This window comes from Schistocerca nitens, chromosome 2, assembly GCF_023898315.1.
Source record: "Schistocerca nitens isolate TAMUIC-IGC-003100 chromosome 2, iqSchNite1.1, whole genome shotgun sequence".
Taxonomy (NCBI): Eukaryota; Metazoa; Arthropoda; class Insecta; order Orthoptera; family Acrididae; genus Schistocerca; species Schistocerca nitens.
Genome location: NC_064615.1, coordinates 615,480,143 through 615,507,938, shown reverse-complemented (window position 1 = coordinate 615,507,938; position 27,796 = coordinate 615,480,143). Strand labels below are relative to the sequence as shown.

At 38.7% G+C, this 27,796-nt stretch overlaps 1 protein-coding gene across 1 annotated transcript; it reads right to left on the bottom strand.

Annotated features, from left to right (window-relative positions):
- Positions 1-241: 241 nt before the first annotated feature.
- On the bottom strand, positions 242-27,653 carry LOC126235204 (esterase FE4-like). The gene is made up of 7 exons (XM_049943933.1): positions 27,595-27,653; positions 27,471-27,486; positions 26,829-26,972; positions 10,387-10,521; positions 8,148-8,298; positions 1,608-1,793; positions 242-379 (listed from the first exon to the last, which is right to left on the bottom strand). The coding sequence occupies exons 1-7, from the start codon at positions 27,651-27,653 to the stop codon at positions 366-368; spliced, it is 705 nt and encodes a 234-aa protein (XP_049799890.1). The 3' UTR covers positions 242-365.
- Between the last annotated feature and the right edge of the window lie 143 nt (positions 27,654-27,796).

The following is a 27,796-nucleotide window of genomic DNA, read 5'->3' as shown; positions in this document are numbered from 1 at the left end:
TGGATGGACAAATACATGGAAAATAAACACAGACTGTGCTAATTCAGACTACTCTTAAACAAGGTGTGTTTCAATCCTTTGACAGTTAAATATATTGTAGGTTGTTCAGATTAGAATCATAAATCTGTTAACTTCTGTATACTACATCTCTCAACACTTGACAAATCTGGAATCATTACCTTTGGATCCAAAGCTGGCCCCCTTGCTTTGACAAATTCCTTTGCATCAACAGTCATCAAAAACTCCATAAGTTCTGAAGTGGTCTCTCCAATAAATCCCAAATATGATGCATAACGGAATGTTCTGTCAGTAGCATTTGTAGTAAATGCCCAAGGACTAAGTGCAGATCCACTCTGTGCTATAGCTCATTTGGAAAGACCTGTTAGCACACAAAAATTGTTTATTCAACACAAAGAAAGGAGAAAATAAGTACATTATGTCAACTTAAGATCTTTGCTTGACATGAAATTGTTTTTGGCTTTGTTAATTTCTGTCACAATGATTTGCTCCTGCAATGTTAAATATTATTACTAATATGACACTGGTCATTTATGCATTTCACTCAAATTATTAATATTTACTTTATTTTGCATTTACATCCCTCATTATCATACTGTAATGAGATTTACTGCCATTCATTTGTTTCTGAAATATGCTGTAAATGTCTTCTACCTTCCCATGAGTAAAAAAGTAAACAGCAGAGAAAAACTATAATAGAGAAGTTTCTACTAACTAACAGGAGTTACAAAACAAGTTTATGTATAAAAACAATTTATTATTACTTTCTATTACTAATTTTGAAACATGGTGAAGGGGTATGGACTTTGCATCTGAAAACTGTTCCACATTATGAGACTACACAATGAATAATGCAGGGACATCATCTTGAAAATACCAATATTTCAGTGGTAATTGAGATTTCGGTGGCTGATAAAATTCCTTTTAAATATGTCTGTTGTTCAGTACAATCTCATACAATTTCAATTGGAAATTAGTGATATTTGTAATCACTTTGCATTCTTACATTTCAATTCTGGAGTTTTTTGCCCTTTGAAAATAGTGCAGTGCAAAGCCATCACAAAATCTCTGATTTTCTAGTGCTAAGAGAAGTAAAAATCATAGAGGGAGGCATTGTCATGGATGAATTTAACAATGAACACCACTATGGAAAAATATCATAAGTGGACATTATGTTCATCTTCTCCTATGAATTAAGATTCAGATTTCAGATAGGATGATTGCATTTCTTGACCCATGTTTATTGGACTTGTGTTGATGTTTTGGTATGTAGCATCACTTTTCAACACATTTAGAATGGAAATATCTTATAGCTTTTTAAATAAGAATTGAATCATATTTCTTTTTAAATCCCAGAATACTTCAGATTATTTTCTGCCAAAGGAGTGAGTAAATTAGTTTTCTGAGTTTCTCATGAAGTGGGGCTGTAATTGCAATGAGTAACACAACAAGCTTTTTTGCACCTTAAGAAATGATGGTATTGTTGATGTGCATGTCATAAATTATCTGTTTGGTTGACTCAGTATGCTGCTCCACAATCTATTACATTATATTATATGATTTTCAAATCTTAAATTTTACTGCTATACCTTTTGATAATGGTGACAGCAAGTGGTAATGTACTGCAGATCCTCCTGAACTCTGACCAGAAATAGTAACTTCATCTGGATTACCACCAAATCCTCTAATGTTTTGCTTTATCCACTTCAGTGCAAGAACCTGATCTTTCATTCCAAGATTTCCAGGAAGGAGAGAGTCACCTGTGCTCATGAATCCTGTATTCAACAAAAATTCTTTCAGCATGGAACAGAAGACATGTCATTTGAAAACAAAAATTTCTTTGCAGATACTCTGTTGTATATAATTTGTAATAGACAAAAAATTGCAATTTGAATAAAAGTAAAGTTTTAATTATCTGCAAAAGTAATAAATGATTAGACAGCATGAATGTACTATTTTTATTAGTTTAAAGGTTGTTGATATTAGGAAGGAAGATTCTCCGATGTGCTATATTTTACTTTTCTAATTTGAGAAAGAGAGAGATTGTAAGGGGGGAGGGGAGGGAAGAGGAGTATGATGTAATTTCTGAAAAAAGAAAGAAATGCACAACTTGAATATGGATGTATTGTTCTTCAGTTACATAAAACAGATCAATTTTAGCAACATAACAAATTGTTAGTATGATCTAAAATATTAATACTTTACTGATCTTTAGGACATACATGCTCCAAAAGTATTGTCACTAATCTACTGAGGTGTGCTACTGATGTGTGGTAACTTCTGTCCCCTTGCAATAGGCAATAGATGAGGGGAATAGTAGCACCAAAACAAATTATCTTATTGAACAAAATTTTATTTGCAAATATCAGACACACAAGAACACAGAACATGAATCAGACAGTGCATGAACACAAGAGTGAAATTAAGCCAGTATGTTGGGTGGTAAATGGTTAGCACATATGCAAGAGTGGAACATACTCATCATGTTTGAATAAACATTTATATCACTGACTCAACACACTGACTCTCTGATATGAAGTAATCCATCGTGGGCCAATAGTTTTTCTAATGATGGCATGCTGGAAATCTACATTACTTGTCAATCATCTAAAATGCAACCACTTTCCAATCATCATGTGATATAGAAATAGCTGCACACCTGGTCATAACTGTAAGAAGGCTGTCTAACTACAGCAACTGTGCCTCTGAATGTGAGATTAAAGTGTTTACTATTAAAATATTGAGTATCTTCTGTTGAAAGAACCGAGTGAGGTAATGCAGTGGTAAGCCCACTGGACTTGCATCTGGGAGGACGTCAGTTCAAACTTGTGTCTTGCCATCCAGATTTAAGTTGTTTGCGATTTTTTGTAACTCAAAGAAAACACTGGGATTGTTCCTTTGAAAGAGCACGGCCATTTTTTTTTGTTTTTTTTAGTCCTTCTCTACTCTGAATTTGTGCTCTCTCTGTAATGACCTTGTTGCTGATGGGACATTAAACACTAATCTCCTTCTCCCTCGTCCTCCTCCTCTTGACAAGGGGCATGTGACCTCTTGTTTCACATACTCCTACTTTGAACTGTAAGTCATAGGACAAATTCATTCAAAAAATTCACTACAACTAATATAATTGTTGTGGTGTGTTAGCTATCAGTAGCATGTTGCTGAGGAAAAAAAATGGCGTGATGCATCAAAATACCGACATGTAGAGTTTATGGCTGGAAATGGCATGATGTGTCAAAATATTGATATCTAGAGTTTATGGCTGCTTATCATTACTGCAAATCCAAGAGGCTTGTTTCAATACAGCTGTGGATTGTAACTAAGAAAGCATAGATAACATATTAGAGCACATAGTACTTTAACTCAGATGAACTTTAGAAGTCTCCAGCACACAAATGAGTACTGGACATTTGTGGATCATGACCTACAGAGAAATAACTATACATTACGTATCAGCAAAAAAGACTGAACTGAAAAATGAAGTGCACATCTCGCCAGGAGGCATGCCTCCTGCTGGTGCATGTGCAGAAATTATGTCTCTATGTCAATTTTCCTATGAATGTTTTCTATTCTTCTTTCAGCAAGTTTTCTTCATTTAAAATTTTATAGCTATAAAAACAAGAGGTCGAAAACAGAATAAAACTATGCAATAGAGAACTCAGGATTATTAATCAACAAAACACCAATATTTTATATAACTGAGATGAAAGAATATTCGACAGGGAAAACACAAATACAGGGCACGAATGAGAAGTGTAATGTGTTTCTTAATGCACTAATGCACCATTTTCATGTAGACTTCCACAAAACCACCATTATTATTATTATTATTATTATTATTATTATTATTATTATTATTATTACTGTTATTACTTTAATGAGAAGTGAGAACAGCATAATTACAGATGGAATGGAAATTGCTAATGTACTCAACAACAGTTTTATAGAATTCTGTAAAAATTTAAAGGGGAAAAGATGTCACCAAGGATCAAAGCAGTCTAGAACACTTTGACAACCATCCCACTTAATTTTCCTGGAACCAATGATGTAACCAGAACTCATAAAAAGAATTCATAGATTGAAACCCAAGAAGTCTGCAAAAGATAATGAAGTATCAAATTATTTCATAAAGTGCATAAATGAAGAAATAATCTCTTTTGGATATAGTAAACTGGTCACTTAGAAAAGAAGTAATTCTAGAAAAAGTAACAATAACATAAGAAAGGTGACAAGGACAATGTGAATAACTGCAGACTGGTGTCTTTAACCACTGGTTACTCATAAACAAAAGAGATGCTCAATGCATGTGATGCTCCCAGAGGAACATAGTATTCTGATTCCAGAACATGGTTCCCATAAAGGGAAATATACAGCAACTACTATCTCCAGCCTAACAAAACCTGTTATACATGCATTAGGCAATACAAACTCTGTATCTGCTATGTTTCTGGATTGGTCTAAATCTCTTGACACTATCACAATACAGCACTAACTGAAAAACTTGAAAGCTACAACATACATGGACATCCAGCACAATGGGTAAAACCATATGTCAGTATGTGCAAAAGAGAATTTGGATGCAGATCTGAATTTGGCATATTAAGTGCAATGTACCTCAAGAATTTCCACTAGGCTTACTTGACTTCAACCTTCTTATAAAACTGGTGATGTCAGTCATAAAGATCAAAGACTATGGAATGCTGACCCGTGACATTAGTGAATCTAGAAGAAACACTTTAAAGAAGCATGTTCATATCAAGTAACAAAGTATAATGGCTCATACAGAATGAATTTATTATAAATCTGGAAAAAGCAGTATTCATGGTGATTTACTTTCTTGTAAGTAACTGTAAAAAGGAATATAACATCATTTTAAAGAATGTTCATAGTGTTCACAAATAGAGACAAGGAAACTTACATAGATATGCTGTGTTTTTTAACAGTGTGATATTTTTTATGAAATAGCTTGCTCACTATGTTGACAAACAACTTCTACGAACAGTGTACCATGCTGTTTGAACCATACTGACAAAATGGAATTACTATTTTAGGAAACGCCAGCAGCAATAATACCAAATGAATTTTGTGTTGAAAAAGGCCATTAGGACTGTCTTGTATAAAGAACCAACAGATTCTTGCAGAATTGTCTTTCATAATCTAAAAATACTGACATTTTCATAGGACTTTTAACAACAATAAGTCAACTAATCGAGGGCAATTAATTGCTTGATGAAGATGTAGATTATCATTCATATGACACAAGAAACAAACTAGCAGATATGTGTACCACACAGAACTTTTAGCTGTTGATAGAGATCCTTGATACTTAATAGTGAAATTGATAATGTATTTTCTTAGGAGTGTAGTGTACAGGACAGTACAAGTAAAAGCATGTTCCACAAACTTCTAAAGAACTGTTTAACAAAAAAAGATTTTTGTAGTCTAGAGGAGTATATGTGTAAAGAATGAGTAATGCTATTGTTACTTCTAAGTGTGTCCTGTAATCACTTGAATGTATTGTAGTATGTAAATTGAAGACCCAAATATTAATTGAGAGAAAAAAAAACATGCAACACAACTATCATTATTGCTAATTTACTATTTTACACTGAAATTTTAAGGCTAAATATTTTTAAATACTGGGGTAAGTTGACTTGTCGTTCAGAGATCTCAGATATTCGGAGAAGCTCTGGAAACCAAAGGACGAGACTAATGAAGAACTTTCGAATTGAGTCAAATAGTTCAAAATTGTAAACATGTATTTGCCTAAGAGTCCATCTCCCTGTGCCAGCTTGCAATGTAATCTCGTCATTAAGTATATCATCGCCTTCACGGACGGTGTGGGGATTTCTGCCTCCAAAAGAATGAAGATGGTCTGCACTGCTTCCAGCAAATTCTCCATTACCATTCTGCAAGAAAGATATCATTCAAATCAGGATCGTCTTCATCTGAATCAGATACCGCACTTAACGCGCCACCACAACGTACACTTCTGAATAATGGACTGTTTGCACAAAACATGCACCAATGGCTATACTGTTTAAGATGAGGCGGACAAGTTACACCATATGAAAAATATGGTGCGTTCGTAAACATATTAATTCTCATTCCATTTATAAGCGGTTGTAGTAGCGGGTTTTGCCATGAATCAGTTAATTTGTATAAGCAATTTTCACAGATAGTATATACAAATTCTTTATAAGTAATTTCATAAAAATATACTTTAATTTTAAATCTACTTTGCCAGAATGTAGTAGTATCAAAGAAAGACATTGTAACCAAACCGAGTGTTTGCCACGTAAGTGGAATACCCGCTCTAATTTTTGAACAAGCTTCTATTGCATCAGTAACTATTTCATTAATCATCGGAACATTTTCACTTTTATCAAATATGTAGCATTCTGGCAGTCTATATGAATTTAGCATGTAATTAAATTTTGAATAACGAAACTGCAATATTCTCGTACAGTTTGTGGTAGCTCCAATTCATAGATATCTAAGGCATTTTGGAGTCTTCCACAAACGGCAATTCTTGCAAGTTTGTACGAAGTGTCCATTATACAGAAATGTACTTACTGTTTCTGGCAGCTCGTCAGAGATAATTGACGTTGTCGCGGTGGATTCAGATGACATACTGTGAAGTAGACTTGGCCACTGTTTCTATGTTTCGATACAGTGTATCGATACGTGGAACTGTTTCAATGTTTCGGAACGGCTGTGGTTCACTGTTTCGAAACAGTGGTGTTTCATTCCGCCCCTGTCTCGGATATCCGGACCAGATCGGTCTCGAGCCAGACACAGAAACTGTATCGTTGTTTCAAAATAAGGCTGTTTCAGTCCACCTGTGCTTGGAACGGACTCATTGTATCGAAACAGTAATGTTTCATTCCGCTCTGTGTCTGACGAGATTCGGGCTCGGCACAGGTACTGAAACACAACATACCACTTTGTGAAACACTTTCAAGAGTGTCGAAATCGTTTCGACAAGCAATAGCATGAAGCTTAAGATATCCGAAAACAAAGCTTCGTTTCTAGATGACTGTCCTATTCCGAAATGGCGTAACATTTGCTTTATAAACATTAACCAAACAATAAAACAACGCTTACTATTCACATTCAAAATAATAAAATGTGAAAATCATTCAGTTAAATTACACTTTTTTTTACAACATACCTTTCTCTGTTCAGGTACAGTAATTATATTAAGAAACGCAAGTAAACCTAGAACATTTTGAATAAAAAAAGGCGTAGAGTGACAGTTATTATACATATACATAAATTTAATGTTGGTATATTTGCAAGCAATCTGTTTGACATATCACTGATAGTGTAATGGTGAACGGGAAGGGCTGGGAAGCATGGTGAATTTATAGTAACGGTTCGAAACACTTTGAAAGACAAAAATTTTTTCTGTTGTACTTTGTTATTTATTCGAATCATTTGGCATTATTTGTGAGTCTGTAGTCACTGTGCCTATTATCCACAATGATTCCCTTTATGTGCATGGGAATTAGCAGGATGGGTATATTCCCATACTAGCGGAATGTGGGAATCCCAGTTACATATCCGTTGTTTCTGCAGTTCGCTCCCACCTCCAGTTCCGTTCGTGGTGGTTCTTCTGTCTTCAGCTATGGCTGTCCTCAGCCAAGTATGAAAGTCACACGACACGAAAGCAGCGCATTTGCTGCATGAAATACGAAACTGCCAAGACGCCTAAGTGATAGTTTCATACTTTCTGCGATATGATTAGCGCTCTCGCACCTCATTTGTGTTTATATGGACATACCTATACAGTAGACATTCAAGATGATAAAATGTCTAGGTTTATTAGATTACAAAACACAAACTGTTTCGAAACAGCGTACCGAAACATTACATTGTACTGTTTCATTTGTTTCGAAACAGTTGCGTGTTTCGGTTTGCCCATCTCTACTGTGAAGACGACAATTTCATGCCCCTTATATACTTGTCCTAAATTCAAAACAGACACTCTGTGCATAATGTAAACAAACAAGACCAATTAAAAATCAATCAATCTAGTCGTAATATTATATTTAATAAGTGAATTATCATTTGTAAATAATTACTTTTAACAGTCAAGATTCTTCTTGTGTTGTCAATTTTCTTACCTAAAGCTCCAAGACGATACTGTATGGATACTACCACTATTCCATGATCAATATAATAATCTAAATAACATTGCTGAGCATAGCCAGTTCTGAAGCAGCCAACATGTATCAGGACCAGAACTGGTCTTGGGACACTTGTATCAGATGGCAACTCCAATTTAATAACAATCACACATTATTAAATATTTAGGCTCTGTACTTCAGTTTTTAATATCCAACTATATCAGAATTGTGAATGAAGAGCAATCAGAAAAAAGAAAATGAAAATCCAGTGTATAACTGTAAGGATAGTGTTTATTTTTGGTATGCTACTTTATACTGACACAAGCTTTACTTCAGCAAATAACAAACCGTTGAATTTATTATGTAGTAGTGTCTTTCATTTAGTTTTTATATATTTCATCATCCTTTCTCTTTGTATCCTATAATATTATAGGTTTTGTAGACACATATGAAGTATGTATGTGAAATGATTTTCATATTAAGATCATACTTGCTGAGATGTTATGAACTTTAGTGAGAGGTAGTAAAACATGAAACATATGTAGTTTCTTTTTTTTATTTATTTACATTTTCCTTTTGGTGGAGCTATCGTAATAATGGCTTTTGCAAACATCACACTTAATACCATGGTTATATTTACACTTATAAAATACACTATATTCTGTAGCTGTTGCTTCTTATGTCTATTTTTTACGTTTATCACATTACAACTGATCTGCTAATGCCTCATGTTACAATCATTACAAAATTTGTTGAAAGAATATAAACATTTTTCTATTAAAAAACATTTTAATTTTGTTTTAAAAACATGTTCTGTGTATCTTCTTAGAGCGTTTGGTAGCTTGTTATACCAAAAACAGAAATAGTTACACTTTACACTTTGTTCTAGTGTTGTGATCATGTACATCACTGCCCTGGATAGCTTCTGTTGGTCAACTTATAAAAAATATGACTATTTTGAAGTTGTACAGGGAATATATTGTCAGATGTTTGTACTGCACAAGCACTTCACGACATGAATCTTTATGTCCCATTCCATGTAAATGTCTTATTGCTCTTTACTGTAGTAGTAGTATTCTTTTTAAAAGTACATCAGCTGCACAGCCCTATAGTTCACTTCCGTAATTGAGAAAGGTGTAAAGTGTTCCATAATATACTAATTTCCGTGCTTGGCTAGGAAGTATCTTTGCAAGGTGGCTGAGGAGATATATGGCACTACTGACTTTTCCGCATACGAAATTAATGTGGTATGTCCACCACAAATTTTCATCAACATACACACCCAGGAATTTACAGTTGCTATTTTCTGTTGCAGAGATATTACACACACTATTCATATTGTTGTGGTGAGAACTGCCTGTTTTAAATGTCAGTGGTTGAGATTTGGTGACATTCACCTAGAGTCCCTGATCATTGTAGTATTTTGTTACTTCTGTTACACCACTAGTAGCAACAGATTCTAGAACATTATATTCACCCCCATAGAATAAGATTGACGTGTCATCTGCATAGCTTACAATATGGGAGTTAATGGGTTGTGCAATGTCATTAATATATATAAGGAAGGGAAAGGGTCCAAGGATTGAGCCCTGTGGTACACCTTGTAATACAAGTTCACTGGTGGACTGGGAGTCCATAATTTTATTACCTAGTTTGTATGACAATTTAGTGCTTTGCTTATGATGCAGTAGGTATGTGGTTAGAAGATTCATAGCTTGATCCCCAATACTATAAGATTTTAGCTTTTTAAGAAATACCCTATGGTTTACCGAAACAAATGCTCTTGTAAGGTCCAAAAATATACCTGCAGTCTACATCTTCTGGTCCAACAGACAGTAAACTTTGTGGATGAACTGTGTAATTGCTGTGGTTCCACTTAGCTCTGTTTCTGTCTAGTAGATGAAATGTCACTTGAAAAAGTATTTTCCACTTAGTAAATCACTGACGGTGAAACAGCGTTTAGGTGTGAGATACAGTTATTGTGCTAATGAACTAGTAACTATATATAACTATAGAGAAAGAGAAAACAACAGAAGAAAACTGGATGTATCTCTTTTTCTGTGCTCTCTCTTATGCATCATAATACTGAGTACATAAATATTGTGTTTCTGTGTTTATTTCATCTGTTAGTTCATTTCTATCTTTAAAGATTTGCAACATTTGGATCAGTCCATTAGACTAATTTTTGCTAAGTTGACAGTAACTACATCGATTAGAAAATCTCTTGTGAAATTACCTCTGGGCTAAAGACATTCAGGTAGAGACAGTCTTCATCTCCCTTTATGTTTCCCAAACCATCCATCTGTATGCATCGGTTTGGTGTTTGCAGAGCATCTTTTTCTTCTGTCCAAGAAGACACAGGTACTGGTGGCTGCAAATCACGGTAAATTTACAATCACATTGTTATGCAACTGCTAACTGTACAGTTCTTCTAAAACATATTATTATTTAGTTATTATAATTGAGAGACAAGTGTTTGTTTCACAGGAAATGATGTGTCTGTGAATTTTTAATGAATAAAAATTGCATTATTATCATGTAAAAGTGGACACGTCATTACAAAAATACACAAAAATATATCAAAATGAAATTTCACTTGGGGAAAACAGTAAAATTATGAAGAGATAGGCAAACCTTCAGGAGGAAAAATTGTAGTACTACCAATAGGCACACATAGAAGATGAAAATTTATTCTTAGCATTTGAAATGATCACTGCCTTTCTAAGGGAGGAAAGAAGGAAAGACTGTGGAAGGTTAGAAGGGGTTAGGAGAACTCATATTCCAGGATGAGAGCAAACCATGTCAGGAGGTTGAGGGGAAACTAGGAAATTTCTTATTTCAGTGAACAGCAAATAAGCTAGGTGCTTCAATAGTTATGCAGACAAGCAAACTATTTGACAATAATCTTATCAATAATAGTCTCATTCTGTACCATTTATTAATGAGGAGAGTATTATACTATCGCTTTCAAAAGTTTAATATTTTTAAAAACATTAGGGTAGACCTTGGTGAACAAATCAATGCCTAAATGTTGAAATCACACTCAGAATTCTCTCTTCCATCTATAATTGTTGGTATTGGCGATTCCTATTAGATAAACATTTATTAAAAACTTTTAGATGAACACATTTTGACAACAAGTGCCATAATATACATTATCGAGGTCAGGTATGCTGTGTTTGCGTTTGGTGTACCAGATGAGTTTTAAGGAATTTTTCCTAAGTATTGCAGTATGGATGGAGAAAGAACCTCTCACATTCTGTGTATACAGTGATACCAAATACGTGCAGGGAAAGCCAACTTCAGTAATGAAAATGTACAAAGAGATGTGTTGTCATAATCTGTACAGATACTTAACATTGTAATGAGTTATCTATTAATTCAGTCAGAATAAAATCATGCACTGATTATTTCACTGGTTCAATATCTTAGCAAGAACATGTTACTGACTATGTGAAATATTTGATAATGTTTGTTTCTTCAAAAATATAATTAATATTTACGCCATGTTTCTCTTCAAATAAATATAACTTGAAGAGTGATTTTCAAACAAATGCAGAGAAAGTTTAGTTTCTGTATCTCATTTTTCATTTATAACTGAAATGAAAAGTATTAATAAATTTCAAAGTATTACATTTATTTCGGTGTACTGAACTTTTTATTCAATTTCACACATCTATACCCCATCCCCACTTCCACCAACTCAGCCACTTCAGTTACTTTAATTTCTGATATTTATATGCACTGAGCACTTCATCTAGTAATATTTACTATTCCTCTATTTTATCCATTCCTTGATAATGCTCACATTAATAACATAGTGTATGGTAGTATTACCACATGCCATAAAATATAAGCAAACTATTAGCAAATTACATTCTTCAGAGGGAGAGTTTATAATCTGTAAGTATTACATCAAAACGATAATGAGATTAATGGATTACACTCTTCATCCCTATTTATACTGAAAATTAAGTCACTGAGTAGGTATAACTATGATTTCGCTGATACAGAAGGTAACTCTGAGACATTTAGATAATGACGATCAAAAAGAAAGGCCTTAGTTGATGATCTGAATATTCATATAATGCAGTTTTTACTTTCTGATAAATTAACTTCTTAGTTCTCACATGAAAAGTCATACATTCCATTATAAAAAGCATTATACCCTTGGCGTTTTTACAGAAGCAACCTAACTATTGTTTCTAAAGGTGAAACATTGTCAGTTTCATTACATGCAAAGCAGTGTTCAGTTATTAAGATTGTAACAGCCACATGTAGCAGTAGTACCTAGTCTGTACACAGCATTTCCTTCACTACTTTTCTTAGACTCTTCTGTGAAGAAGCAATTAATATTTGTCTATTTATCTGTTTCATAGTGTTTACTAATTTCTTTCTGTTTGCTTATGTTATGGCCATTTGTATTAAATGAATAGACTTCATTTCTGTAGTTAAAAATCACTTCAGCATTCAACTGTTTTCTGATTCATTTTGAATTTTATAGCCATTGGAAATAGTATCATAAAAAGTAAACAATGCTCCAGTTGTTGCAGCATGAGTAATCACTAGCAATTATAGTCTCTATTTTGTACACAATGTTTGCTTTAGTCTTTATCTTTCATGCTTCTGCAAAAAAAGAAAAAAATGAATATTAGGTGTGTTTTTATTATTGTAAGGTAGTTTTTTTTTAAAGTGTTTTATCGATTGTCACAGGAGTAGTGAGGTTTTTTTTGTGAATTTATAGCCAGGAGGAGCGTAGCAGGGGTACTTAGGTTGTGTCTGTTGGTTTCATGGGTTAGTATTATATTTCTCATGTAGATGGATAGGTACTGCTCCTATCAAGGTGAAGACTGATCACTTTCAGTGAAAACTTGAACGTGCTGTTGGGACTAAGATTGTCTGTGATACATGATTTCTCAATGATTTATGACTCATTTGATGTGGCCAGTTCTCACTGAGCTAAGGAAGAAGAGCTAAGAGTGACAGGCTCAAAAATCTATGGAGAGGAGGTACGCATTGCACTACTGCTCTATATGCCTTAAAACTGCTTTGAGGTATGGTCATTGGTATGTATGCATATGAGTCACCACAGATTGCCTTACAGTTGGGACAGTGACCAACATCAGTGAAAATTCTGAACAAGTGCAGAGTGTGGGTTTTCTGACCATTAACAGCTCCAATGTTAGACAGGTGATGGAATCACTTGGAGAAATAACGTGTAGGTTGTGTAGGAAGACCAGTGTCCACTCAGGATGAAAATTTAGTGGTCTGATGTGAGGTACAGAGGAGGAGCTTCCAGTGGCTCTACTAACTACACTTGGCTTAGCCACTGGAAAATAATCAGCCATGAGAGCCTGAATGACATCTGCTACCTGTGTTCAGAGAATACCACCATTTCTTACAGGCAGCTTACTGAACTGGTGGAGACAGCTAGCCTTGCAAATAGGATGGAATCTGCAAAATTACTCCCAGAAACAATTCATTTTCTTTGGTTTAGTGTGAAGTGGATGGCTGAAACTAGAGAGTCATACAATTCTGTGATCATTTTGGATATCAAAATAAACCTCAGTTATAAAGTGAATAATTGTTGGTCCCTCCTTAATACATCAGGCATGCACCATATGCAGAAAGGATTTAGCACACTGGACTCGCATTTGGGAGGACGACGGTTCAATCCCGTCTCCGGCCATCCTGATTTAGGTTTTCCGTGATTTCCCTAAATCGTTTCAGGCAAATGCCAGGATGGTTCCTTTGAAAGGGCATGGCCTATTTCCTTCCCAATCCTTCCCTAACCCGAGCTTGCGCTCCGTCTCTAATGACCTCGTTGTCGACGGGACGTTAAACACTAACCACCACCACCACCAGAAAGGATTAACTATGTCAGCAGGGTATGTGTGTCATCCACAGGTGGGTATTTTAGAGTACAGATACCACTTTAAAGGACTGCCAAATATGTCAGAATCTATGATCTATTACTTACAAAGAGTAGTATCTAATCTTGTAGACAGGTGAAAGAAAATGTTAATATAATATTAAATTACTGCATGAGAATCCATGGAAAGATTCCAGAATTTGTCTTGCTTACAAATAGTAAAGACGTTCACATATTGCTAGTAACAGAAAGCAAGCTGAAACCACAAATTAATGGCAAATCAGATTTTGATTTTGAATGCTTACATATTGTTAAGATACACTGTATGATGATGGTTCATGTCTGTTTACAACTGTGAATAATATGGTTGTGGTGTCACTGCCAGACACCACACTTGCTAGGTGGTAGCCTTTAAATCGGCCGCGGTCCGGTAGTATACGTCGGACCCGCGTGTCGCCGCTGTCAGTGATTGCAGACCGAGCGCCGCCACACGGCAGGTCTAGAGAGACGTCCTAGCACTCGACCCAGTTGTACAGCCGACTTTGCTAGGAAAGGTTCACTGACAAACACGCTCTCATTTGCCGAGACAATAGTTAGCATAGCCTTCAGCTACGTCATTTGCTACGACCTAGCAAGGCGCCATTACCAGTTTATATTGAGATTATAAATTATGTATCATCAAGAGCAATGTTCTCCAATTATGGATTAAAGTTAAGTATTCCAAGATCTTCGTACTTTATTTGCAATTCTCAAGACATTGTCCTGTTCCAGACCTCACACCAGTCTGCGTGAGCTTAAACGCGTGCCTTTCGGCTACCTCCGAGTGGCTTGGCTGTCTTGCCAAGTCACTACAGTTTGGCGACGAGTGTAAAAACGGTCTTCTTCTTTATACTTGCTTAAATTACTTGTGTAATGGCTTCGCCACAATCTCCAGATGTACTGTCCGAATTTTATCGCTTGCAGAATCAGCAGACGCAGGCCTTATTGTCCAAGGGCTTGGACAGCTCGTCCAGGGTCAACGTGCAATGCAAAACGATGCGGCCGCCACCGCTCCACCACTCCCGCAGCCACAACATGCAGTTGCACCACCTTTTCGTCCTTTTGATGCGGCACTGGAAAGCTGGATGGAGTGGTCACGCCAATTTGGATTCCATCTCGCCGCCTACAGAATTCAAGGTATTGAGCGGCAGCCTTTTTTGCATTCGTGTGTAAGCGTCCAGACGTACCGAGTGATAGTGAAATTGTTTCCCCGACGCGACGTAGCAACTCTGTCCTACGACGAAATTTTGTCTGCATTAGATGCATATTTCAAGGAATCAGTCAATGTAGTTGCCAAATGGTATACGTTCTTTCGTACAAAACGTATGGCCGGTCAAACTAATCGGGAGTGGGTTGCAACTTTGCAAGGCCTTACTAAGGATTGTGCTTTTGAGTGTGAATGTGGACTCCCTTATTCAGATACTATGGTGCGTGATGCAATTGCACAGAACGTTTCTGATGTTCGTATAAGGGAACAGATTTTGAAACTAGTCAATCCCTCCCTTCAACAAGTGATAGACATATTGGATAGGCAAGACACACTTGACTTTGCTCAGGAATCATTTGAACCTTCCCCAGCTGTGTGTCACATTAACCGGTCCGCCGGGCGCGCTGCACGGAACAGTAAACAGCCTTGGCGCCTGTCCGCGCAGCTACCGCCAAGCTCTCCGCTACGTGTGCCGTGCAAGCAAGCAAATGCAGTGCTAAAATCATGTCTGCGGTGTGCAACTAGACATTCGCGTGACAATTGCCCGTCACGCCAAGCTATTTGCTTTTTCTGTAATAAAAAAGGACATGTTCAGAGTGTTTGCCAGAAAAAGCTCAGATCGGACACTCCCAACCATTCCAGGCCCTTTGCTTCGCGCCGGAATCGAACCAATAATACTGAGGCTCGTGAACCTTCGCCCATGGGCATTCATGCAGTTCATTCCACTCCGCCCAGTGCCACTCTCTCTAACACATTAATGGCAACGTGGCCCCATTCCAGCTCGATACCAGAGCTGCAGTTTCACTAATCAATAAAGACACGTACAAACAACTGGGCACACCTCCGTTGCGTGCCGCAAATGTTAAGTTAAATAGTTATTCCGGTCAGAATATCCCTGTGTTAGGACAGTGCAGCCTTCTTGTAACATACAAGGGACAAACAAAACTTGTGTCATTTTACGTACTTCGTTCTTCTTCTGCAGTGAACTTGTTTGGTTTAGATTTATTTCAGTTGTTTAACTTGTCTATAGTCAATCAGGTCCTATCTGTGAACCAGACTGTGCCTTCAGCCAGTGTTTCTCGTCTATGTGAAGAATTTGCAGACATTTTTGCACCGGGCCTTGGTTGCACTAAGAACTATGAAGCCCATTTGGAACTAAAAGTAAACGTGCAACCGAAATTTTTCCGAGCGCGCAATGTTCCCCACACATTGCGTGATGAGGTCGCAAGAACCTTACACGATTTGGAATCACAAGGTGTGATTGAACGTGTGCAGGCTTCTCCCTGGGCCTCACCCTTAGTAATATTGCCAAAACCTTCCGGAAAATTGAGACTTTGTGTGGACTTCAAGGCTACGGTGAATCCACAACTAGTGATTGCAACTTTTCCTTTACCCCGCCCAGAAGATCTTTTTGACAAACTGTGCCCAGGTAAATATTTTTCGAAGTTGGACCTCGCAGATGCGTACTTGCAAATACCAGTGGAAGACGAATCCCAGCGCGTCTTGGTGGTTAACACGCATCTTGGTTTGTATCGATTCAAACGACTGCCATTAGGGTGTGCATCCGCCCCTGCATTGTTTCAGCAATATCTGCAAACTGTTTGTGCCTCGGTCCCTACTGCAGCAAACTATCTGGACAATATTGTGATCTCCGGAAAGACGGAAGAATAACATTTAGCCAATCTCAGAACATTATTTCAGGTCCTGCGACAAAATGGTCTTCGCTTGCGGAAGGACAAATGTGTGTTTTTTGCTCGTGACTTACCCTATCTGGGACATGTAATCAATGCCCAAGGCATACATCCCAGTCCAGAGCACCTCCGTGCCATACAAGACTTGCCTTCGCCGCAGAATTTGAAGCAGCTACAGAGTGTGCTGGGAAAAATCAATTACTATAACAGATATGTGCGCCACGCCTCTTCCGTTTCAGCTCCGCTTCATCGCTTACGCCGTAAAGGTGTTCCGTTCGTCTGGACGACGGAATGCGAACGCGCCTTTCGCCAGTTGAAATCGGCGTTTCTTTCCAATACTTGCCTTACGCCATTCGATCCCCAGAAGCCCCTTTTGTTGATGGTGGATGCATCGGATTTCGGGATCGGTGCTGTGCTTGCGCACCAAGATGGATCGCATGATCGCCCTATTGCCTTTGCGTCCAAATTGCTCTCGTCTGCGCAAAGAAATTATTTACAAATTGAGAAAGAAGCTTTGGCTCTCGTATTTGGTGTTACAAAGTTTCATGATTTCTTGTATGGTCGTCACTTTACCATCATCACAGACCACAAACCTTTGACATCGCTTTTTCATCCGAACAAGCCTGTACTTCCACGTACAGCGCAGAAATTCATTCGCTGGTCTATTTTCCTCTCGCAGTACTGCTACGATATCTTGTATCGGTCCACTGCTAAGCACGGAAACGCCGATGCGTTGTCCCGTTTGCCTGTTGCTGAGGATAGAGCATTCAATTCTTCCGAACTTGCTTGCATGTTCATTGACTCGGAAACCGATGACGTGGTCGAATCGTTTCCGATTGATTTTCGTCGTGTAGCTACAGCCACAGCTGCCGACCCTGTCCTTGCTACCGTTTTGCGTTTTGTTGCTACGCAATGGCCCTTGTCAAAGTCACGGATCGAGGATCCGTTGGTTCGCCGATTTTTTGCTCACAAGAAGAGACTTTTTGTTCGACGTGGTGTTTTGCTGTTGCGTTCTGATAATGATCAGTCCAGGGTCGTGGTCCCACGTTCGTTACAGTCCTCTGTCTTACGACTTCTCCACCAAGGACATTGGGGTATAGTGCGAACGAAACAACTTGCTTGTCAGCACTGTACTTGGTTCGGAATCGATGCTGCGATTACGAATGTGTGCTCTTCTTGCATGGCGTGTGCCGAACAACAGTCCGCACCACCGCGGAAATTCTTTGCATGGCCGAAAGCCACTTCCCCTTGGCAACGCTTACACATAGATTTTGCTGGTCCATTCTGGAATGCTCGATGGTTGGTTGTGGTAGATTCAATCAGTAATTTTTCTTTTGTTGTCCGGATGTCTTCCACGACGTCATCTGCCACCATCCAAGCGTTATCCGCTATCTTTTGCGTTGAAGGTCTTCCACAGACTATTGTTTCCGACAATGGCCCACAATTCATGTCCGCGGAATTTCAGTCATTCTGCAAGGCCAATGGTATTCAACATCTGACATCTGCGCCGTTTTCGCCTCAGTCAAACGGTGCCGCTGAACAACTGGTCAGGACTTTCAAGTCACAGATGTTGAAGCTAAAAGAGTCGCATTCTCGGGAGGACGCGTTATTGCTCTTCTTGTCCTCGTATCGCTCTCAGCCCCGAGATGGTCGCTCACCGGCTGAGTTGTTGCATGGTCGTCCTCTTCGAACCTTGATGTCTTTGCTACATCCGCCGCATCAGGTTCCTGTGCAGCGGCAGCCACCTGCTTTTGCTCCAGGCGACGTTGTATACTATCGCAACTATCGAGGTTCACGGGGTTGGCTCGCAGGGCGCATTCTTCGCTGCCTCGGCCGCGCTATGTATTTGGTTTTGGGGGCCTCTGGTGAGGTGCGTCGGCATCTCAATCAGCTGCGCCTCCGTCGTCGCATGGGATCTGCCGCTCCCCGTCTGCTTTCAGCGACGGTGCCGTCCGGTCAGCGCCCTGGGGACCCATCTACTGGCTCGCCTCAGCCCCAGGTGTTACCGACGCTGCCTTCCATTTTGCCCCATGGCGACGCGCCGCCACAGCCGCCGCCGCCTGTTTTCCCGCCGGCGACGCCCGCAGTGGACGCTTCGCTGCAGCCGCCAAGAGCCTCCCTGGGTCACGCGCCGCCGATCGCTTCCCGTGCCCAGCTGTCCTCCGATATGGAGCTCTTGTCCACTCTGGACCAGATGTCGTCTTCGCCCGTCGGCTGCCCCGCCCCAATGGAGGTCGAATCTTCGGCCCCTCCTGTCTCTTTGCGGGCGCATACACCGCATGCTGGCGTGCACCCTGGACTATGTTTTCAGGCGTTTCCTAGCTCCCCTCGGACCGAATGGCAGGGTGCGGGTGGCACAGCCTCGCCTGTTGTTAGGCTCCCGACCTCGTCGCGTACGTCATCATGGGATCCTCCCCACGGCGGGCGGAAGCCTTATCACACAACCGTACGCCGATTTGCGGGGGAGGAATGTGGTGTCACCACCAGACACCACACTTGCTAGGTGGTAGCCTTTAAATTGGCCGCGGTCCGGTAGTATACGTCGGACCCGCGTGTTGCCACTGTCAGTGATTGCAGACCGACCGCCGCAACACGGCAGGTCTAGAGAGACGTCCTAGCACTCGACCCAGTTGTACAGCCGACTTTGCTAGGAAAGGTTCACTGACAAATACGCTCTCATTTGCCGAGACGATAGTTAGCATAGCCATCAGCTACGTCATTTGCTACGACCTAGCAAGGCGCCATTACCAGTTTATATTGAGATTATAAATTATGTATCATCAAGAGCGATGTTCTCCAATTATGGATTAAAGTTAAGTATTCAAAGATCTGCGTACTTTATTTGCAAATCTCAAGACATTGTCCTGTTCCAGACCTCACGCCAGTCTGCGTGAGCTTAAACGCGTGCCTTTCGGCTAGCTCCGAATCGCTTGGCTGTCTTACCAAGTCACTACAATGGTAGTAAACCTATGTAATCATAATAGTGCAGATGTTGATAACAAAATAAGCTGGTTGAGGACAAGTGTTAATGAGGGACTGCATTTATAACCAGTTGCTTTTATGTACCCTCTGCCTTAAGAACTGTAATGGCATGACATGTCACAGAAAATTTTTAACAAATTGCACTTAAGTTTCCCAAACATGTTACAGAATTAGGAGTAGATTTCTTCATATCAGCTGTAGACTGGGAGACTTTAGAGATTAAGGCAGTTGTTGTGAACAGCAATTTAGTGATATTATTCTCTATGCCTTCTCCATTAATTTAACAGAGAACTTGTAGGAGGATCATCTTAGATATTTTGGTTAGTAACAGGCTGAATCTTTTCATTCACTTAATGTATGGCAGGAAAACATAAATGTAAAACCCTTACACTCTTACAGACCACTTGTGTCAACATAAATAATAAAAAACCTAGGCATGGCTTTTCCATATGAGTGTAAAAATAAACAGATTTCATATTAAGTTAGCAGTGTGTTGTAATCTAGTCACGTACTTTATATGTATCCGTTAATACTACTGCATAGTGGTAAATACAGTGAAAAAGTAAAATTTTGGATTACGTAATTTTGATAACTTGTTAACTGAAAATAAAGCTATGTAAAGAAGACTATAACTTGTAGTAATATATCTTTTAACTTACATTTTTATGCAAAATTTACAGAAAAGTAAATCAAATAATTTATTTACTGATAATGTAAATGTAATTACTTTTGGTTTTGCTTGTAATGATTAATTTTACAGTTAATTGTAGTGAAATGATGGTTGTAAAAGCGTTCATTGTGTGAACTATGTGTATTTTCATACCAGTTTTGGTATAGGAGCAATTCCAGTTGTTATTAGACACTTGAGTGTACTTTTTTATTTTTTTTTTATTTTGTAATAAAATTGTAAAGTAATCACTGTGAAGACTAAACACATTGTCATTTAAAAGATTATTTTCCAGACAAAATACAGAAGAGAGAAACCAAACTGAAAATGTGTTAAGATTATTTAATAACTTTTGCTACCTGAATTATTCACTTTCATTTATTAAGGTATTTACACGTTCTTCATACTTAAAAACCAGAATTAAAATTCGGCACTCTTGATGATGATAACAAGGCCATTATATAATGAGATCAGTATTATATGACCAAATTATTAATGTGATCATGCTCTGTTTAGAGTCTACAATGAAATCACACAAAACTCAATACTGAAATCTGAACACTGATTGTGTGTTACACCATAGTAAGAAGAGTGTTAGAACAGTCAACATCATAACATAATGGAAAGGTTGCGTGTTAACTGAAAAACCTCAAAAGCATTGTAAAATTTGTCTTGGGCAGGTTTGTGAGCAATAGGAGGAACCTGGTGTGGTTCAGAAATTTTGTTAGAAAGTAGCTGTGTAACAAAAGAAAGCTTTACCATATATTTGAATGTAACCAGCTTTCATAGAAACAAAACACTAAATGAAGAAAAATGTGCAACAAGGAGAGATTTTCTAGAAGTATTCATCAAATTGAAAAGTAAAATATTATCCTCTTTCAGAAAATCCTAGGAGAGTTTGGTCTTAGGCAAAATTAGTAAACAGTCAAAGGCATCTGTCCAGTATTTACCTTAGCATCAAAATGTAGGATGACAAAGGGAAGGCCTAAATACCAAATTCAGCTTCCCAAAATTGTTTCAGTTAGAAACACTATATTATGTTCCTTCACTTTTATCATCACTTCAACATGAAGATGACAGATATTGAAATATGTGATCGTAGGAAAGAAAATCATCTACAGTTGCATAACAGGGAGAATAGTGACTGTAGTTGATGGGATGGATACAGAAATATGAAAGAACTTGATCCTGTTCTATTGATAATATATAATACATTACTATCAGAATAATGGGTTTCTAGAGATAAAAAAAACCGCACATCATTGATTTATTCATAAAGGGTCATCAAACAGATCCACACAATTACAGGCCAACATCATTGAAGTCAGTCAGTTATAGGATATTTGGACATGTTTTATGATCACATATTAAGGTGATTCTACATTCCAATGGAATACTTTGTCAAAATCAACATACTCATTTAAAAAACAAACATTACATGAAACCCAGCTCAACCTTTGTACATAACACACATACGTAGTACATATCAATGTGCAGATTGATGCTGTGTTAATTGATTTCTGTAAAATATTTTATAAAGTTATTCATTGTCATCTAATGAGAAAATATAAGAGTATGTAAGATCATATCACTTTTGTCAATGGGTTGAGGATTTCCAAACAAATGAATTAGGCATGATATTATTAATGAAAATAAATCAATGGAATCCAAATTAGCTTACAATGCATCACAGGAGATTGTTATAGAACCATTATTGACTAGAAAATGTTTACAAGGTTGTTATAAATATACCTGAAAAGTTTGTGAGGTTGTTGCAGGTTAGATGTGCTGAGAAATAATTGTTAAAAAATAATTTATATCTAAAAACAAAGATGATGTGACTTACTGAACGAAAGCGCTGGCAGGTCGATAGACACACAAACAAACACAAACACACACACAAAATTCTAGCTTTCGCAACAAACTGTTGCCTCATCAGGAAAGAGGGGAAGGAGAGGGAAAGACGGGAAGGAGAGGGAAAGACGAAAGCATGTGGGTTTTAAGGGAGAGGGTAAGGAGTCATTCCAATCCCGGGAGCGGAAAGACTTACCTTAGGGGGAAAAAAGGACAGGTATACACTCGCACACACACACATATCCATCCGCACATACACAGACACAAGCAGACAATTGTAAAGGCAAAGAGTTTGGGCAGAGATGTCAGTCGAGGCGGAAGTGAAGAGGCAAAGATGATGTTGAATGACAGGTGAGGTATGAGTGGCGGCAACTTGAAATTAGCGGAGATTGAGGCCTGGTGGGTAACGGGAAGAGAGGATATATTGAAGAGCAAGTTCCCATCTCCAGAGTTCGGATAGGTTGGTGTTGGTGGGAAGTATCCAGATAACCCGGATGGTGTAACACTGTGCCAAGATGTGCTGGCCGTGCATCAAGGCATGTTTAGCCACAGGGTGATCCTCATTACCAACAAACACTGTCTGCCTGTGTCCATTCATGTGAATGGACAGTTTGTTGCTGGTCATTCCCACATAGAATGCATCACAGTGTAGCCAGGTCAGTTGGTAAATCACGTGGGTGCTTTCACATGTGGCTCTGCCTTTGATCGTGTACACCTTCCGGGTTACGGGACTGGAGTAGGTGGTGGTGGGAGGGTGCATGGGACAGGTTTTACGCCGGGGGCAGTTAGAAGGATAGGAGCCAGAGGGTAGGGAAGGTGGTTTGGGGATTTCATAGGGATGAACTAACAGGTTACGAAGGTTAGGTGCACGGCGGAAAGACACTCTAGGTGGAGTGGGGAGGATTTCATGAAGGATGGATCTCATTTCAGGGCAGGATTTGAGGAAGTCGTATCCCTGCTGGAGAGCCACATTCAGAGTCTGGTCCAGTCCCGGAAAGTATCCTGTCACAAGTGGGGCACTTTTGTGGTTCTTCTGTGGGGGATTTTGGGTTCGAGGGGATGAACAAGTGGCTCTGGTTATTTGCTTCTGTACCAGGTCAGGAGGGTAGTTGCGAGATTCGAAAGCTGTTGTCAGGTTGTTGGTGTAATGGTTCAGGGATTCTGGACTGGAGCAGATTCGTTTGCCACGAAGACCTAGGCTGTAGGGAAGGGACCGTTTGATGTGGAATGGGTGGCAGCTGTCATAATGGAGGTACTGTTGCTTGTTGGTGGGTTTGATGTGGACGGACGTGTGAAGCTGGCCATTGGACAGGTGGAGGTCAACATCAAGGAAAGTGGCATGGGATTTGGAGTAGGACCAGGTGAATCTAATGCAACCAAAGGAGTTGAGGTTGGAGAGGAAATTCTGAAGTTCTTCTTCACTGTGAGTCCAGATCATGAAGATGTCATCAATAAATCTGTACCAAACTTTGGGTTGGCAGGCCTGGGTAACCAAGAAGGCTTCCTCTAAGCGACCCATGAATAGGTTGGCGTACGAGGGGGCCATCCTGGTACCCATGGCTGTTCCCTTTAATTGTTGGTATGTCTGGCCTTCAAAAGTGAAGAAGTTGTGGGTCAGGATGAAGCTGGCTAAGGTGATGAGGAAAGAGGTTTTAGGTAGGGTGGCAGGTGATCGGCGTGAAAGGAAGTGCTCCATCGCAGCGAGGCCCTGGACGTGCGGAATATTTGTGTATAAGGAACCATTGATGCAAATCAATGGTTACAAGGATGGTTTCCGGGGGTAACAGATTGGGTAAGGATTCCAGGCGTTCGAGAGAGTGGTTGGTGTCTTTGATGAAGGATGGGAGACTGCATGTAATGGGTTGAAGGTGTTGATCTACGTAGGCAAAAAATAGGGAAAAAATAATTTGGTATGTTGCACCATTTCTGAGTTAATTAGCACTAAAGTTAGCCAGTAATGCTGTTGCGTGCACAAATCAAGTAGCCCACCAGTGATGATGTCACCAAATGCTCTTAGGTTTGGTTTTCTACATCTGAAGAGGAGAGTGATGCAAGAATTACAGATGGGAAGGATCAAACACTGAATCACAGGTAAGGGCTGAGCAACCTTATGGGCTATTATCTACACCATGAGAACAACTGGCACTAACTGTATCTGGCAAGCCACTTGACTTTGCATGGATAGCGACCTGATACACTAACTTCAATGCTAATTAACTCATGGTACAGCATATTGATTTTTTTCTTAACATTTACTTCCCAGCACAACCTACCCTCCAATATGCTTACAAGATTTTTATAGTGTTTCTGTCTACACTGTGTAGTGGTTGGTGCCATTGCCTATCGGAAAGCTGAAATAGTAGATAAGCATAGTAAATGCAAGAAGACCTGCAAAGGATTAACACCTGTTCCAAAAATTTACAATCAACCATTTTAATACATTCTACATAATAGAAAGAAGAAAAATTTACTGTTCAATGACGCTATGAACAGTCACATCTATTAAATATATGGGAGTAAATGTACAGGGAAATTTATAGTAGAATCACCAACTAACTCTAATTACAGTAAATAGAATAGGTGTCCACACACCAAGCAGGTAGCTTACATATTCTTCTTTTCACCAGTAGTTGATTATTTTTCATACAAACATCACTACTTATATTCTGACAATTGCCACCCTTTCCATGTCAAACGATTCCTCCTATACAGTCTTCACATTTGAGCTAAACTTTTTTTTTTCAGATGAAGTCTCTTTACATAATACACCACCATTATCACCTCCACCTTCATTGGACATAATTACCCTACCAGCCTATTTCAAAAGCAGATTTCCTGGGCCATCATATCCAGTCCTGGTACTGCCGATCCCTCCAAAAGACAACTTTGGTGCACTGCACTTGTCACTCATATTATCTAGGTCTGGAAATATATTAATTAGCTACTTCAACAGAGCTATGACTTCCTAAACTGATGCCTTGAAACCAGATCCATTCTGCTCCAATGCTCCCCACCACACCTAGAATAGATGCTTTTCGCCCTCGCGATCTCCACAATGTTCTTGTCGGACCTTATGTTCCTTCTGCACCTAGCATCCTACCCTATTACCCCTACCCCTGTAACCATTTCCATTGCAAGACTTGATCCATGTATCCTCCTACCACGACCTACACCATCCCAGTAATTGTCAAAACATGTACTACCAATGAGAGAGCCACCTGAGAAACAACACATCATATGCCAGCATTGTGTATACACTGATTGGCCTTTTACATTGCCATAATTACTATCACCAAATTATCAGCTAGAATGAATGGTCATAGGCAGAGGGTCTGTACCGGCAGCACAACATATCCTGTTGCAGGCATGCTCTACAACATGACAGTTATGATATAGGTGCCTGTTTCACCACATGCACTATTTGGATTCTTCCCACAGAGACCACTTTCTCAGACCTCTACAGGTGTGAACTTGTGCTACAACATATCATTGGTTCTTGCCACCAGCCTCGCCTTAATTTACGCTATCTTCATAAATCTTAGCATTTATTTGTTGTAACTGCTCCTGTCTTCACTGAATTTTAGTTTTCTACATCTTTCATTTTCTTACCTGTCTGTTTTTCGCCATCCACTTCTACCTCTGTTACATACAATGAATTTAGTTTTTCAGTCTACTCAATCTTGTATCAGTAATCTCTGTCTTGCATATTACCCTGTCTTCCACCTTTAAGCTCTAACATTTTCAAATCTTGTCCAGTGCAGTCCCCAACAATAAGTCTTTCCTTCCCATCCTGCCCAGTGAATCTCCCCTGACCTGCAATTCTGGGTGAATTTTCGAAAACTACTCCTTTTCCTATACCTCTCCAGTCATTTTCCTTCACCCCTCTTTCTACCCCTTCACCCTTCACCCCTTCTGCCAGAAGAAGGAGCCATTGGCCTCAAACGTTTGTATAATTGTAACCTTTTTTACATGAGGGTTCCGCTGCTGCTTACCGACCGCTACTACTCACCATGCAGAGTCACAGACAGGCACAACAAAAAGACTGCTAAACAAATGAGCTTTCAGCCGAAAGGCCTACTTCTAAAGTGGACAACTCACATACACATTCACATAACCACACCTCACACACATTATGATATATGAAAATTAATTATGGGTATTTTGTTGCAACATAGTTGTTTGACAATACATTAAACTAACATTTGAAAAGAAAAATTAAACAACATTACCAAATTGACATTTATTTAACTTACTTCTTGCAAAAAAACAGTAACCTACTATAATAGTGCCGTTGCACAACTTTATAATAGCATTTCATTATACATCCACAAAATATTAAACTATTTTAAAGAATATTTCTGCTCACCTTAAAACGTAATGATCCAACTGGTGGTTCAGCATACGGAATTCCTTTGAAGGTATAAACAGGGTTGCCAGTTGTGGTATTAAGTTGACGACCTCTTATGGGACCCAGAGGTGTGTCGACTGTTATGTATATTCGTGGTGCACCCTATGAAAAAAATTAATGTCAAGTTTATTACGATAGGAGATACACATTGCAAATAATTAATCCATAGAAGTTACTATTGTTTCATAAACTGTATAAACTTTCTTGTGAAGTTAGTTTCGAAAAGTAGATAAAAACTAATGACAATGGAATACACACAGTCATTACTAAAGTACTACCAAATTATTGGATATAAGCACAAAATTACTGGTTGTATAAAAGTACTGATATATTTCAGTTGTTATAAAACAGAACGTTGCTTTCTCAAAACATAGTATATATTAGCTAAGTGCTGTATTACCTCAGTTTGCTTCACTAAACCATATACGAAAAGAGCAAAGGCAAGATACACAATTTTTATGTGAGGCATTGCTGTCTGTGAGAAAATGTCAAAGCACAGACCTACTAGGCAGAGAAGTGTTCCCCTCAACTACTATATATACAGATGTATATCAGCAATTATAATTTTATTGTAACATAAAATATCCATCAAATACTCACATGTGAACTTGCTCTGCTCGCTCATATGCTAAATTACTGTAATGCACTTTCGTGAGATAAGACTTGTGATAAAACAAAGTTCAAGTTTTGCCGGGAGTTACCTACTACATACGAGATAATTTACCACTTGTGAAACAGAGAAACTGATAATAAGTGCCTGGGTGTGTGCTGATTTGAGAGCATCAGTTTTTAATACATAGGTGATGAGATTACATTATTCTTACTGTGAAGGCAGTTATCTCCCAGAATAAATTAATTGATGATAAATTGTTCATATGACCTATGAAAGCACATATTAATGAGCAGTCTGAATTAGGTAGATTGTT